This window comes from Ipomoea nil, unplaced genomic scaffold (assembly GCF_001879475.1).
Source record: "Ipomoea nil cultivar Tokyo-kokei standard unplaced genomic scaffold, Asagao_1.1 scaffold3199, whole genome shotgun sequence".
NCBI lineage: Eukaryota > Viridiplantae > Streptophyta > Magnoliopsida > Solanales > Convolvulaceae > Ipomoea > Ipomoea nil.
Genome location: NW_017619627.1, coordinates 2,158,975 through 2,175,949, shown reverse-complemented (window position 1 = coordinate 2,175,949; position 16,975 = coordinate 2,158,975). Strand labels below are relative to the sequence as shown.

Here is a 16,975-nt window from a genome sequence, read left to right as displayed (position 1 = left end):
TTCTTATTTACAAAGATGAAATTATTTCATTTTCCAGAGCCTACACCCTGATATGACAAAAAAAAAAATTTAAAAAAAATTACACTAACTCAACAACTTATTAAGTTAGTCTAGTCTGAATAGCTTAGTTAGTTATCAAAGTAAAATTTGAAAACAATAATCAATGATTGAATCTTATCAACAGGAGTATGAAAACAATAAAAAAATTGAGTAAATACTTAAAATGGTCCCTCGACTATAGCTAAATTAACAAATTAGTCCTTGACTTTCAATTTCAACCAATTAAGTCCTTAACTTTGTAATTTTAACACAATTTGGTCCTCTGTCTATTTGACAGTTTATTGACTGTGATTTTTGAGGATATATATGTAATTTCATGGTCCATCGTCGGTTTTTTAAGGTTTTGGTTGCATTTCCAAACCACACTGTTACATTTTAATGCACTGTCGAAAGCAATCTACCAAATCTGGTCGCCTTTCTTCATCCTCCCTTTAGATTCAATGTAGTTGAGTTCGTACCAGAGCGAAGAAGATGGTGTGTTTCCGAACCAGTGCAACGTCATCCTGGAGTCCTCCACGTGCTCTGACGAGAGCTGAAGGTTCTTCTGGAAATCGTCGATCACGGTCAACAAACGGTCAAATAGATGGAGGACCAAATCGCGTCAAAATTACAAAATTAAGGACTTAATTGGTTGAAATTGAAAATCAAGGACTAATTATGAATTTAGCTATAGTCAAAGAACCATTTTGAGTATTTACTCAAAAAAATTAATATTTAGTGCTCATAAAAAGTCATCATATTACATTTAACTCTAACCGTTGTTAGGGCAGAGGAGATCAATTATTTTTTTTTTTTTTGAGTACATTAGGGCAGAGGAGATCAATTATGGGGTTTCTCAAAACTAAACCTTGGGCTCCATTAAGGCTCCCCATAGCCCGATGCTTTTCCACACCACAAAACACGTTCTATCAACATAAATCTATTCTCTTTTCCCAACCAGTACTGTATTTTATTTAGGCTTTGGATGTTGTGCCGCTTTGTCTCTTCCACTTTCCAAATTCCAATTATTATCCTATATACAGACTGACGACAACGCTAATACGTTAAATTTTGCTTGTCATTACAAATTAGCAGAGTATTATTCGTGTAAGTACGTACGTATTATGTTGTGTTTTTTAGTTCTGCACTTTTACAAATTGTGCGTGCAGCTCTTACATATCTCATATTCAAAGGAATTATATTGTAATCGTCTTATCCAACTGCCACATAGCATGCCAATATCTAGAAGATCAATTATGGGGCATGAGACTAAGGTGCAAACCTTTCAGCAATGACAGTATGAAAATTATGTTTAAAGTGTGCAGATCCTTTGTGCGTATCGACATTTGACTCTACTTATTGAGTCATTGAGTCATCGAAATTTACATCTTCCTAAATATTTTGTCGGATTGGTGGATGCTTTTGGAGTTGGGTATTCAACCTTTTGTGAGAAAAAAATGTATTGAATTATGATTATATGGGATTTGAATCAAGAGGGCCATGATGTACTTCATCACGGGTTACAACAGCCAAGGGAGATTTTAAAATATTCAGCTTCTGGTATGGTGGTCCTCTTAGTAGTGGTTGAAACTTGCCTCAACTTCCATGACAAACTTTTTCTATTGCACTACTTAATTAAACAACTGTGAATTCTAATGATTCCTTACATCCACACTATTGAATTCGGGTTGTAATCCGCTTACCAACTATCCCAAACTCTTGAGGGATTCTTTTTGAAGCCTTATGTTGAATGGGGAGTACACTAGATTGCACTTTTATTCATTTAAGTTAAGTGGGCATGGGCTTGAGTTAGGCCACACACGAATCTTTGGGGAGGGCCCAATTTAAATTGGACTTATTGTAAGGTTCAAAAGTATTTCTGGTTAAGTACAGAACGCATTGTCTGTGTCTGTACTGGAGCAGTCTTGTATGGCAGTGATCAATTCTCTTTGCGTTTTCTCTATATTCATCATTGCACAAATCATGCAGAGCTACTAGACAAACAACAGGACAATGAATCCATCTGGTTTATGTTTTTCCCACTCATCTCATGTCATTTTCAAACTTTGTCTCGTTTCAGTGCTCACTCATAGCAAAGCACAGTTCTTTTTGAAAAAAAAAAAAAAGAAGCATCAAATGGATGATTAGAAGTCCAGGGAAAGAAGAATGTTGGTTACTAGGAATTAATCTAAGTGTTGGGAATGCGAAGCGGCTAGGAAGATGGAACCAGCACCTGAACCGCCATGCGAGTTTTCTAGTATGACGTTGTCTGAGAGCTCGTTCCCCAGCATCTCCCACACGCTGCTGTTGAGATAGCTTCTGAAGACGCGATAGTTGTCATATAGTCCACCGTCTACTGTGATTATACTTATTCTGTTTGTGAGTCTTTCAAGCTTGTTTACGATCGCTATAATTCCAGCTCCAATCAGTCGAGCTGCACGCTGTGCAACAATGTCACAGATGTCTGCAACAATTTCCCTTTGGATTTGAGTGGAATCTGTAATCTGAAATATTCACCACACTGCTTGTCTTAAGAAGCAGGAATTGGAGACTTATTATGCAACCATACTAAGATGAAAAAAGATTAAATTACCTCAAAAATCTCTTTTAGTTTTTCATTGATTACTTCATAGTCCTCTGACATGTCCTGATGCATTGCAGCCATATCTCGTGACCTGGAAGAAACCGGATTTGGTATTCATACAATCATACAATATAGGACAGACATATTAGTATTTATTATCTATAAAAGAAAACATGTTTTACCTTAACACGTATGGAGTTGCAAGTTTAGGTAGCACAGAGTCTCCAAATAAACCTGTTTCTTGAGCTATCTTAAGCAAGACTCTTCTAACAATCTCTCCTAAATACACACCTGAAATCAGCTTCTCAAATCTCTGAAACCAAAACGTTTAGCAATGAATGCCATGAGGGTATCTGAATGGGAAACAGGAAAAAGCATTTAAAGATTATCACCCTGTAGCCAGGAATTGTACTTTCAGTGTCTAAAGAAACATCGAACTCTGTTACTGGAAGATGACTGGAATAGAAGTCTCCCCATTGCATATCAATAACCTGCAAACACCAACACAGTTATGACTATGGATCTATTTTCTTTCCAAGAAATTCTAAAACACAGAATTTGTGATTGCCAGGCACTCTCACAAATTCGCTGGATTGTGGAAGCTTGCCAGGCCATTTTTGTACGGCTTGAGCTGAATCTACATATACAACATTTGTGCCCATTCCTAGAGTGACAGCGGCCACACTTTCTCTACTGTAGTATCTTCCTCCAGCCAAAACTCCAACCGTGTCATCAACCTGTACAATTAGCCTCCCTAAACATACATTGAAAGAGTTCTTCTGCCAAAAATTGCATGGAGTTGGCTAAATGTGAATTAGGAAGCTTATACTTAGCATCTTACCAATCCAAGCACTCGCAAATCCACACCATGCTTTTCCAAACAATTATTGATTTCCTTTACATACACATCCTTCTCCTGATATTTTTCATAGAAATATAGTCAGCCAAGTCCTAGCTTCAAACAGATTCAATATAATGCAATCAACTTAGTTTATAAGCTCCTATTCAATTATACATCTGCATTCAACTTAGTTTAGGAACTTTGATGTCTGAAACAATGCAAGACACTTGAGAACAAACTGAGTAGTAAATAAATGCAATTAAAGATATTTAACTAGTTAAGATATAGTATTAATTCTTGGATCTGATAAAAAGGGATGCAACACTCAACTGTGTCTTCAATTGTTGAACCCTTCAAATTGATGATGGCTGCGTCCATGGAGGCTGTAGCTTCCACCACAGGAAGCGGCTGTGATATGGTGAATCCAAGTTTACTATGTCCCTGCATATCTTTAGTGCTCTCACCATGCGTTGAAATAAATTTCGCTAGCTCCAAAGCAATCAAATCAAATAAATCCTGAAAACCACAGAAATTAAAAGAGATTCAAAACAAAACTTGAAGAATGCACATTTTAAAATTGAGTGTTCTGAGAATACCTTGTAAGTGCCCTTGATCACTTCTGGAGGAATTACAATTTCCTGTTTGGACAATTCTGTAACTGGTTCTCTCTTCCCTCCAAGCCTGGCTCGCAGAACTAAGAAATTATCTCCACGAAGATTTATCCCATAATGTAATCCTACCTCCTCCCTGCAACCACGTACAAATCGCAATTTAGCTAGTAACACAAACATTTTACCTAATGCATATACATCTGTAGATGTACGTATATCGAAATTCTATAATTTAGACCAATTCAAATTACTGCATCGAATTTGGGGACATAAACATATTACATACTCCCTAAATAATTACGGAGAAGCTAAGAGAGAGAGAGAGAGAGTAGAGAGTACCCAGTGGGAAGTGAAGCGACGTCGCCGGGAAGAATTTGGAGGCTACTGCATTTCTGAATGGAAGAGAGGGCGTCCCGCATGTCAGAAACGATATCGTCGGCGATATTGCGAAGTTTGTGGACGGGGGTGGCGCAGTCCCTGGCGAATTTCCGGAGAATGCGGTGTGCATGGATCCACCGCCGTTCGCTCCGTCGCTTCCAGCTCCTCACTAGGAGTGTTGCCGCTACAACCGTGGAAACCGTCGTCAATGCAGCCAAAACCACCACTTCCTTCCTCATCTCCATTCTCTGATCCCTTTTTTTCCTTCGTCTTTAATTTCTTAGCATTGAATTAATGTAATTGTTCCAAATTATCTTGTCTGCTCGCTCACCTTCTTCTCAGCGTCCGCTGATCTCGATCGCAACTCTCCAGTAACAGAAGAACGACATTCCTGCACCGATGAACGGGTTTCATGGTGTTTGCGAACGTGCTTCAAATCCTTCAATCCATCTCATTAGTTGGGCGGGCTCGAAACTTTATTGGGATTAATTGCCCAATTCGCCCTTTTAGCCCATATGTTATGGGCTTAACCATGGTGACATACAGATAGTTATGCTGTGCGTCCGTATGCACCATGCATGACAAATTATGCTATGCGCACGTGCGCACCTTGCAAGGTGCGCACGACGCTAAAATGGCGTCGTTTTCCGTGAAAACGACGCTATTTTAATTAAAAAAAAAAATTTGTTCGAAACGTCGTTAACGGCGTTAACGGCATATTCATTATGAAATTATGAATATACAGTTATGACATTATGAATGTACAGTTATAGAATTATGAATGTATAGTTATGGAATTATGAACTTACAATTATGAACATAGAGCTTCGAAAATTATGAATGTTCGGTATGGAATTATGAATATACAATATGGAATTATGAATGTACAGTTATGAAATTATGAACATAGAACTCTGACATTATGAACTTACAATTATGAACATAGAGCTTCGAAAATTATGAATTTACAGTTATTGAATTATGAATGTACAGTTACGGAATTATGAATGTACAGTTACGGAATTATGAATGTATAGTTATGGAATTATGAATGTACAGTTATGAAATTATGAACACAAAGCTGTGAATATATGCTCCTATAACGAAGCGGTCTGAAATTAAATTAAAAAAAAAAAAAAAAAAAGAAAAAAAGAAAAAGAAGATAACGGTGCTTGACGGCACCGTTATCCGTGCACATGAAGCACGCTGGGCACGAGCCCACAGCATAACTATCCACCATGCATGGTGCATACAGATGTAAAAACGACGTCGTTTTATTAAAAACGCGCGTCTCCCCTTAAAAAAAAAATTCAGGTTCGATTCCCAGCAACAGCATTATGTTGTTCATTTATTTTGAAATTTTAGTTCATAGATTATAGAATTTTAGTTCATTGATTCTGGAATTATAGTTCATTGAGTAGTTCATCGATTCTGAAATTTTAGTTCATAGATTCTGGAATTTTAGTTCATTCATTCTGGAATTTTTAGTTCATAGATTAGATTCTGGAATTTTAGTTTATAGATTCTGGAATTATAGTTCATCGATTCTGGAATTATAGTTCATCGATTCTGGAATTATAGTTCATCGATTCTGGAATTTTAGTTCATATGTTGTTGGTGAGAATCGAACCTGAATTTTTCTTTTTAAGGGGAGACACGCGTTTTTAATAAAATGACGTCGTTTTTGCATCCATATGCACCATGCATGGTGCATACGGATGCACAACATAATTTGCCGTGACATACTGGCATTGAGCAATAGTTATGCTGTGCAACCGAATGCACCATGCGCATGGTGCATACGATGCAAAACGATATCGTGTTGACTAAAAACGCGCGTCCCACTTAAAAAAAAAAAATCCAGGTTCGATTCTCGGCAATAGCATTATTGTGGATATATAGTTATGAATTTATTGGTATTTAGTTCATTCATTGTGGATATTTAGTTCATTCATTGTAGATATTTACTTCATTCATTCACTGTGGATATATAGTTATGAATTTATGGATATATAGTTATGAATTTATGGATATTTAGTTCATTCATTGTAGATATTTAGTTCAATCATTGTGGATATTTAATTCATTCATTGTGGATATTTAGTTCATTCATTGTGGATTTTTACTTCATTCATTCACTGTGGATATATAGTTATGAATTTGTGGATATATAGTTATGAATTTATGGATATATTGTTACGAATTTATGGATATATAAAAATGCTATTGTCGGGAATTGAACCTGATTTCTTTTTTAAGTGGGACGCGCGTTTTTTAACCAAAACGACGTCGTTTTGCATCGTATGCACCATGCGCATGGTGCATTCGGTTGCACAGCATAATTTGCGGGCATTGAGTTGGAAGATGTTAAAGGGTAGGACTGAGAATCGATTATTAAACAATTGACCATGGCCAAAACGATACTGTTTTTTAATATAAAGAAATGACAGCAATTATGTCCATTACATTTTGAGGTGATTTTAAAAAAAAAAATTATAGTGTTTATAAAATGAAACTGAATAACATTTCTTATATATTGAGTGTAAATTTTCAAAAGGAACTGTAGTTAAATAATAATGTTACTTTAGTGGTGCTATATTGAAACTACATTTTATCTAAAATGCAATTGAATAGTGAGTCTTACATATTAAGTGTATATTATCAATGAAACTGTAATTGAATTAAAATGATACTGTAGTAATGCTGTAATGAAACTAACCTATACAATGTGTATAAAATAAAAATTGAAAAATGAGAAAGGTTAATACATGAACTATAACGAAATTTGCCGTTTATTCTTATTATTAATGAAAAAAAACTTCAAACGATGTTTTTATTTTTTTACATGGCCTACAATAAAATTTTCCAATGGGAATGAAAGATTTTTTACTTTATGGAATAGACCAGAAGTGTTACCTTCTGGATCGGGTATTAAGGATTAAGTAATGGCAACAATAGTTATCAATCGTTATGCTATGGACTCGTGTCTAGCATGGTAACGGTGTCGTTAATGACACCGTTCTCTTTCATTTTTTGTTTTTTTCTAAAATTTCAGATCACTTTGTTATATGAGTATATGTTCATAATTTTATCACTATATGTTCATAATTGTAAGTTCATAATGTCAGAGCTCTGTGTTCATAATTGTATAACTGTACATTCATAATTATATAACTGTACATTCATAATTCAATAACTGTAAATTCATAATTTTCGAAACTCTATGTTCATAATTTTATCACTGTATGTTCATATTGTAAGTTCATAATGTCAGAGCTCTGTGTTCATAATTCCATAACTGTACATTCATGATTCCATAACTGTACATTCATAATTGCATAACTGTACTTTCATAATTGCATAACTGTACATTCATAATTTCGTAACTGTACATTCATAATTCAATAACTGTAAATTCATAATTTTCGAAGCTCCATGTTCACAATTTAAGAGCTCTATGTTCATAATTTTATCACTATATGTTCATAATTGTAAATTCATAATGTCAGAGCTCTGTGTTCATAATTTTATAACTTACATTCATAATTCCATAACTGTACATTCATAATCCCATAACTGTACATTCATAATGGCACAAACGAATAACGGCTTTAATGGCGAGACAAAATCAATTTTTTTTTTTAAATTGGAATGACGCGTTTTCCCTAAAAATGATGTCGTTTTGGACTCGTGTCCACAATGCATTGTGGACACGGGTCCAGGGCATAATTTGCGAATAGTTATTGCGTGGACCACGGTCTAAAAATGATATCGTTTCATTTACTCTTTCTGTCCCATTTTATCTGTCTTACTTTCTTTTTTTAGTTTGTCCCAAAATATTGACATCTTTCTAAAATTGAACATCACCATCATTCTATTTTTTTCAAATTACCCTTATGACTTTTGCTTTCTTTATTGCTTTTATTTCCAAAAGTTTAAAAGCGAGGGCATAATTGGAAAATACGTAGCATTTACTTTAATTCATTAAAATGCATGCAAAAAGCAAATAAGACAATTAATTCGGGACGGAAGGAGTACTTTTTTTTTTTTTTTTTTTTTAACACAATCCACTGCAACATACATTTTTAGAGTTAATACCCAAAATCGTCCTCGACTATAGTGGTTTTTCTCAATTTCATCCTAAACGACTTTGGTGATTTAATATCGTCCCAGACTTTTGTGTTTCGCTCAATTTAGTCCCAGACTTTTGTGTTTTTGCTCAATTTAGTCCCTCATTTGTTATTCTGTCCATTTGGTGTTAAATAAATAGACAATTCAGTAATTTTAATATTGGCATCTCTTTACTCATAGACATGTGAACTGCGAAATCTTTTTTTTTTTTATTTTTATTTTATTTACGAATTACTCCCAGAATTACTCCTAAAATTGTGAATATAAAATTTGATTTGCAGGTCCGGGAGTAATTCTGGGTGTAATTCGTACAAGAAAGAGGAATTTCGCACTTCACAAGTTGAAAGTAAAGAGAGATCAGTATTGACATTACTGAATTGTCCCTTTATTTAACACCAATTTGACGGAATAACAAATGGAGGATTAAATTGAGCGAAACACAAAAGTCTGGGACGATATTAGGTCACCAAAGTCGTTTAGGACGAAATTGAGAAAAATCACTATAGTCGAGGACGATTTTGGGTATTAACTCTACATTTTTATAACTCATAATGTACATTATTTTAACTTATAAAGTATATTATCTTATCTTAGAAGTTTCATTATTCTAACACATAGAATACATTATTCTAATTCATAAAATTCAATAACATCGTTTGGACCGTAGTCCATACAACTATGTGGACTCGTAAATTACCGTAATGGCAATATTTGTATAAAATACTTGGTAAATAAATATATATAACATATTTTGTATTATAACTTTGATACTTAATTACAAGATAATGTAAAAAGAAGAAAATGAACAATGTAGTGAATATAATAAATTAATAAATTTGAAGGTAATGAATCTTTGAATTGTAGAAAATAAAGATAATATAACTAATGAAATTATATCTCTTTTTAATTTTTTTATAATGAATATTTTTTTTTAAAAAAAATAAAGGCATTATAGACATCTAATTCTAAATTAATTAAATGCATATGTATTATTTTTTTGTTGTAGCTACTAATTTATTTAATTTAATAAGACTATAAGAGTAATATAGTGATGTACATACTTTTTATCAACAATAATGAAATCATTAATTTTTTTTTTAATTTACATTCGTTGTTGAGACAAATTGTTTTGAGAGTTTGTAAATGACAATTGTTACAATTTCTGTCAATAGATCAGTTGATGGTAATAAATAATTCAAAATATATAATTACAATAGATATTGTTATAATGATATAGTAAAAATTAATTTACAAATTTCTTTAGAAGTTTTCATGCATTAATAAAATTCTGATGTGTAAACTTGTTCAATTGGAGCCAGTGGGATGTCAACATTGTCAATTCTTTGAAAAATGACCCTACCGTTTTAGAGTCCAAGTGTAATTGTATTTATGATCAACAACTTTGTAGTTAGGTCGCGTAGGCCTGACAATGATGTAAGAACAATTTTGTCCAATAAAAAAATAATAGTTTAATATTTATAAAGTAATGTACAATTGTACCATTATAAAAATACATACAAAAAATATTAATACCAATCATACCAATAATGCAAAAGTATAATTGAAATATTAAGTTTTGTTCTGATCTAAATAATCAAAAGAAGATTAATTAAATGAAAAAAAAAATTAACCTAAATTTGTTTTTTTTTAAATGCATAAAAATCAAATGATTTTTAAAGTTCCTTATTTATAATCTTTGATGTTTAACTTTGAATGTTATGCATTTAGTTGGACTAATTATTTGATCCAAGTTTATGTTAAATTTTATATATATATATATATATATATATATATATATATATATATATATATATATAATACATTTTAACATATTCGTAGTATATATTTAACAATTATCTCAACTTAATTGGGATGAGGTTCGAACCTAAGACCTTTATTATAAAAATTAATGAGTAAGTTAAAAATAATAAATAGTTAACGGAATATTCGGTTACTAAAGTTTATAATAACAGAATTTAAGTTATTTAAGGGAAGAAAATAATATAGGGTAAATAAGAAAAAATCATTAAAAAAAAATTATTAAAATCAAAATAATATGAATCATCCATTTTAAGAAACAATACTGTTGACATTTTTTTTTGTTTCAGTTAAGGGTCTAACATTATTAGCTCTTATTAAAATTGTAGATGCGGACAAAAAAAACCAAAGCAAGTCATAATATTGTAACAGAGCAAATTACACTTTTGGTCCTGTGACTATAGGGGGTGTGTTAATTTGGGTACGTGACTTTTAAAACTAACAATTTAGTCCTTTAACTATCATTTTTTAGCAGATTTGGTCCTCCCGGCCAAATTGCCGGTGGAATTTGGCCGGAAAGATGTTCGACTTTTTAAATCAAATATTGGTGGGGGTAATTCGGTTCAACAATTAAAAATACCGAATTACCCCCACCAATATTTGATTTAAAAAGTCGAACGTCTTTCCGGCCAAATTCCACCGGCAATTTGGCCGGGAGGACCAAATCTGCTAAAAAAAAATGATAGTTAAGGGGTCGTTTGGTTCACGGAATCTTTGATTACCCCAGGTAATCCTATTACCTGGGGGTAAGTAATGTGAGATTTTGGGAATGTAAGATTACCTGATGTGTTTGGTTAAAGTTGCAGGAATGTAACATTAACTTTTTGGTTGAAGGGTATATTTTAGGGTATATTACATCAATTACTTAAATGCCCTCATATAAATTGAAAGGTGTAAATTGCAAGTCTTTTTTTTCATAATTCAAAATTTAACAAGATGCTTATAATAATAATAATAATAATAATAATAATAATAATAATAATAATAATAATAATAATGATGATGGAATGCTACTGGAAAGATGCAATTCAATAATAATAATAATAATGATGGAATGCTACTAGAAAGATGCAATTCAATAATAATAATAATAATAATAATAATAATAATAATAATAATAATAAAAAAAAAGATCAAGCGTCTCTCGTCTGATGGAGTCTAATGAATCTTGTGAATAAAAGAAGAATAAACAAGGGCAATTTTAAAATATTGAAAAGTAATCTCACATTACCTAATAAAAATTCTGTAATCAGATTACCTCCAACATTACCATATTTTTGACGTGGCAGTAATGTTGCATTACCTTCCCTCGCAGATGACCTCAACCAAACATGGTAATATAAGATTAACTTTCTCAGATTACCAGGGTAATTCAAGATTCCGTGAACCAAACGCCCCCTAAAAGTCATGTACCCAAATTAACACACCCTCTATAGTCACAGGACCAAAAGTGTAATTTGCTCTATTGTAACAATTATCAATGATGTTATGTGGACCCAAGGATGATTCATCCACTTGACAAATAAGATTACTTGGACCAGAAATCGCATTAAGTTTTGAAATGTTCTTTTAATAACAGCTTGAGTGTCAAAACAATTCAATAGAATTTTATAATTGAAGTATATGCTCCATCTCAACTAAAATTTCTCCAGTTAGATTGCACATCAATGATTATATGCTCAACACATATCACAGGTGATCTTTAGTACATAAATCAGAAGGGGAAAACAAAATGAAAGAAAATATCATTTACATAATTGATATTTTTCAGTATATTGGTGGCTTTGTGGATTTAGAAATGTGCATATACATACATACACTAAACATAAAAGAAAAAAAAAGACGGGACAACATACAATCTGACCACAACCTCCTACCTACGACTACAAAAACCTCTGAACAAAAATTAACCTACATGTTATCTTCCAAAACAATCCCAAAACTCCAAGCACAAATCCAATAATTATATGTTTTTGGAGATGTAGACACCAAAGTTGTCAGGTAAAGTTATCCAAAATGGATGCAAGCCATGAAAGGTGTTGAACTCAAACCACAACCGTTTCACCGGTTAGCCCATCCTGAAGCTGCACAGACCCATCCTTCATCAGATTAAGGCTGAGGCTCTTGAACCTTTCTCTCGAGTATTGCCGAGATGCCTTTCTCCAGTCAGTCCCAGTTTTCATCATTGCAACAAACTCCTCGTAACTAATTTGCCCGTCCTGAAAAATGGACGATTACCCAATGCACAAACCAAAACTAGTTTTTGAAACCATTTATCCATTCAAAAACATGGAAGTTAAGCGTTCAGTCTAACCTTATCTGAATCAACTTCTCGCATAATCTCATTCAGTACACTGATGTCACATTCACCCGATTCATCAGCCAAAGCTTCTCTTAGCTCATCAAGATCAATGTACCCGTTTCCATCTTTGTCAAAAAACAAGAACACTCTGTGAAAATGCTCGTCATTCTCCATTCTCTGTAGGTGAATTATAACTGCTACAAACTCCCCATAGTCCAGGAGACCATTCCCGTCAACATCAGCCTAATCAATATTCAAATCCACCATAAGAGAGACGATTGAAACTAAACGACAATCAATAAATGTGAGAGTCCCAAAAAAAAAAAAGCTTGAAATCTAATAACTGATAGAGTAGAGGTTTCTATTGGGCGGAGGCCAGTAAAAAAGGTCGAAAATGTAATGAAGGTCTATAAGGAAATAAAGTAACGCCTTCGCTATCAGCTATAGCTTTTGGCGTAGTGGTAAACGCTTGATCCCAAGTTTCCAAGAGCTGAAGCAACCTTATTAACCTCATAGTGTAAGAGAATGAAGATAGAAATAACGAGATTACTTCAACATGTTAAGGGAAACAGAGATAGTTACCACATCCATCAGTAACTTTATCTCGGGCTCTGACAACTTGGAGCCAACTTTCTGGAGTCCAGCTTTAAGTTCTTCATACGTTACTTTCCCATCACCATCCGTGTCCACCATCGTGAACATTTCTCTGATTACTTCTACCTCATCAATGGTTAAGTGTTCTGCAATTACCTATTACACCATTTGAAAAGGAGTTTTGGATTAAGTACATTGAAATTTTTCGAAGAAACAACCAAGTAAAATCATAATATGGCGAGGATTGCTTAGATAATGCATAAACTACATGAGAAATGTTATCATCTTTTCAGCTAGTAAAAGTTTTCCAGGATGTCCTTTATTGAATGTCACAGTCCAGATGAACACTTAATCAATTGTGAATTTCCACTAACACAAACACGTTAGCAGCTTACCCGCAGTGCTTTCTTTTTGAATTTATTCATAAGAGAAAACTGCTTCAGACGTGTCCTGACTATATCGCCCAAAGGAGCATTTGGAGCTTTCTTAGCGTTTTGAATCCAGGGGTGATCTGTAATAAAGATATAAGTTCTCAAGGAAACTTTCCAGATTCAAAGTAAGTATGCATGGTAGTCCTTACCAAGTACTTGTTGGGCAGTTAAGCGCTTTTTAGGGTCTGGTTCGAGCATCTGCATAACTAGACTTCTCGCACTTTCAGAAACTTGAGGCCACGGTTCTCTCTTAAAATCAATCACTCCCCTCAAAATCGCGAGAGCAACCCCTTGTTCAGTTTCTGCACCAGAAATATTCGAGAGTTAAACATATGAGACGGGGAATGGCAGGCATCTCGCATCATGCACAGTGGCAAAAATGAATACCAGCCCAGAATGGAGGAACCCCACATATCAAAATGTAAAGGATAACCCCAGCACTCCAAATATCAACCTCTGCTCCATAATTCCTCTTCAAAACCTCAGGTGCCATGTAGTATGGACTCCCCACAATCTCAGAAAATTTCTCACCTGAAATCATCAAGATTTTAACTTTCAATATTCACTCAATTCTTGAGGATGACACAAGCTCAAAAACAAGTTGATAAGGTTAACACACAAATGCTTCATAACCATTCACCACAATTACATTAACCACCTAAAATCAAACAATTTGACCCCAAAACAGAATCTTTGAAAAAGCTACTTCAAGAAAATATGCTTTAAGGTTGGGAATTCATACAGAACTCAAAGATTAAGACTAATGTATACATTATATACAAATAGAGAAATGAACATCAAATTATGACTGCAACCCAAAGTAATTTCAAAAGCGGGCAACCCGAGTCAAGTTTATCATGTTGTTAGCTTGATAAGCCCAAAGTTACAAATTTGACTCCCGGGTAAGTGCAACCTATTGGTCTTCTTGATTTGGGTAATGGTCAATCTATCGGATAATGATTGGGTGTTTCCATACTAATTAAACAAAAAGCAGAAATTTTTAAAGATAATAGTAATACAAAAGAGAAACTATCAGTCTATCACCCAAAATCATCCCACCTCTTTGAGTCTCCCAGTGAATATGTATACTCCATGGAACTTTAAATGAAAAAAGAGGATAGAAAAATCATAAAATCCTTTGTAATATACTGAAAAGTAAAGAGAAAATCTGCTAAAGCATACCAGGCTTGAAAAATACAGACAACCCAAAATCAATAGCTTTAAGCATAGAGTTCTCTTTCTTATTGGCAAACAAGAAGTTCTCAGGCTTCAAGTCTCGATGCATGACTCCATTGGCGTGACACATACGCACCACCTCCGCTATGGTCTTGGCCACGGCGGCGGCGGCTCTTTCACTGTAATGACCTCGGGCGACGATTCTGTCGAAAAGCTCACCCCCTTCGCAAAGCTCCATCACCAAGTGGACGGCCTCCTCGTCCTCGTAGGTGGCCCGGAGCTTGACGATGTTGGGGTGGTCGGGGAGGCTCGACATTATGGCCACCTCGCGGCGGACGTCCTCGATATCCACGGCGGTGCGGAGGCGCGGAGCTTCTTCTTGGAGATGGACTTGCAGGCCAGGGCTTCCCGGGTCTCCCGGTCGGTGCACAGGTAGGTGATGCCGAACTCGCCTCGACCCAGTTCCCGGCCGAGGATATACTTGTCGGAAATTCGAGTATTGGGGATGAAATCTTTCAACACCCGAATCGGAGCCGGGGAATCTGCGTACGGGTTGGGCCGCCGTTCTCTGCTCTTCTTCTTCTTCCCGCGGTCGGCTGCCTTGTTGTTGCCTTTCGCCGCGGCTTCTTCTGGTCTTATACACGCGTTGCAGTTCCCCATGGCCGCCGCTGCTAGTTACGGTGGACGGCGGTGGTTGTCCCGGGAAAAGGGAGGAGGAGTTGAGAACTGAGACTTCGCGGGGATAGCTGTTTTTCAATAAACCCATTTGTGTTTACAAATTTCTAACTCATTTATTATTTCATTTATAATTTACAATAACTTAAAAAAAAAAAAACTCACAGTGGGTATTGATATTGCTGATAGTGTGTATTACAAAAACTTTATTTTTATTTAATAATTTATAAATTACATAAAGGGGTATAATTTTTTTTTTTTTTTTTTTTTTTAGAACCAGCTTAATTGTTGTGCACTCTTATTTTTAAAGAGGATTAGAAGTTCAAAATCCTTTACAGCATGTTTGGTTCACCGAATGAATTTTGAGGTAATAGGAATGTTATTCCATAAGGAATGGAATAGGCCAGGAATAGAATAGGAATTGTATTCTATTGTTTGGTTCGCGGAAGGAATAGACTTTAGGAATTATATTACAGTGTTTGTTTGATTTAAGGAATAGAAATGAAATATGTTTTAAAAGACATAAATACCCTTATAAAAATATGTGATGGTGGCGATGGTGGTGGTAGCGGTGGCGGTGGTGGTGGTGGTGGTGGCGATGGTGGTGGCGGTGGTGGTGATGGTGGTGGTGGTGGTGCTGGGGTGGTGGTAGTGCTGGGGTGGTGGTGGCGGTGGTGCTGCTGGGTGGTGGTTCTGGTGGCGGCGGCGGCGGCGACGGTGGTGCTCGGGTGGTAGTGGTGGTCGTTACGGTGGTGGTGGCAGTGGTGGGAGCGACGGTGGTGACGGTGACGGTGACGGTTGTGGCAGTGGTGGTGGGGGCGGCGACGGTTGTGGCGGTGGTGGTGGTGGTGCTGCTGGGTGGTGGTTCTGGTGGCGGCGGCGGCGGTGGTGCTCGGGTGGTAGTGGTGGTCGTGATGGTGGCGGTGGCAGTGGTGGGGCGGCGACGGTTGTGGTGGTGGTGGCAGTGGTGTTGCTGGGTGGTGGTTCTGGTGGCGGCGGCGACGGTGGTGGTGGCAGTGGTGGAGGCGGCGGCGGTAGCGATGGCAGTGGTGGTGGTGGTGGCGGCGATGGTGGTGGTGGTGGTAGCGGCGATAGTGGTGGTGGTGGTGGCGGCGGTGGTGGCAACGACGGTGGTGGTGGTGGTAGCGGTAGCGGCGATGGTGGTGGTGGTGGTGGCGGCGGCGACGGCGGTGGTGGCAGCGACGGTGGTGAAATAGGATAAATTTATATATAAGATAAAAAATTAGGTTAAAGAAATGGGTAAAAAAGGAAATAGATTCTAAAATCTATTCCTGAGCGTTCAGTAATAGGCTAGGCTATTACCAGTAGGGCTGTGCATTTCGGTTCGGTTTATCCGAACCGAACCGGTTGGGTTCGGTTCGGCCTCAAACCGAA

The 16,975-nt window shown here is 35.9% G+C and overlaps 1 protein-coding gene and 1 pseudogene across 1 annotated transcript; both read right to left on the bottom strand.

The window, feature by feature from the left end:
• Positions 1-2,075: 2,075 nt before the first annotated feature.
• LOC109168472 (probable hexokinase-like 2 protein) lies at positions 2,076-4,784 on the bottom strand. The gene is made up of 9 exons (XM_019317496.1): positions 4,415-4,784; positions 4,061-4,211; positions 3,795-3,980; positions 3,465-3,539; positions 3,205-3,360; positions 3,016-3,114; positions 2,806-2,936; positions 2,633-2,714; positions 2,076-2,543 (listed from the first exon to the last, which is right to left on the bottom strand). The coding sequence occupies exons 1-9, from the start codon at positions 4,696-4,698 to the stop codon at positions 2,223-2,225; spliced, it is 1,485 nt and encodes a 494-aa protein (XP_019173041.1). The 5' UTR covers positions 4,699-4,784; the 3' UTR covers positions 2,076-2,222.
• A 7,514-nt stretch (positions 4,785-12,298) lies between these two features.
• On the bottom strand, positions 12,299-15,627 carry LOC109168403 (annotated as a pseudogene).
• Positions 15,628-16,975: the final 1,348 nt, after the last annotated feature.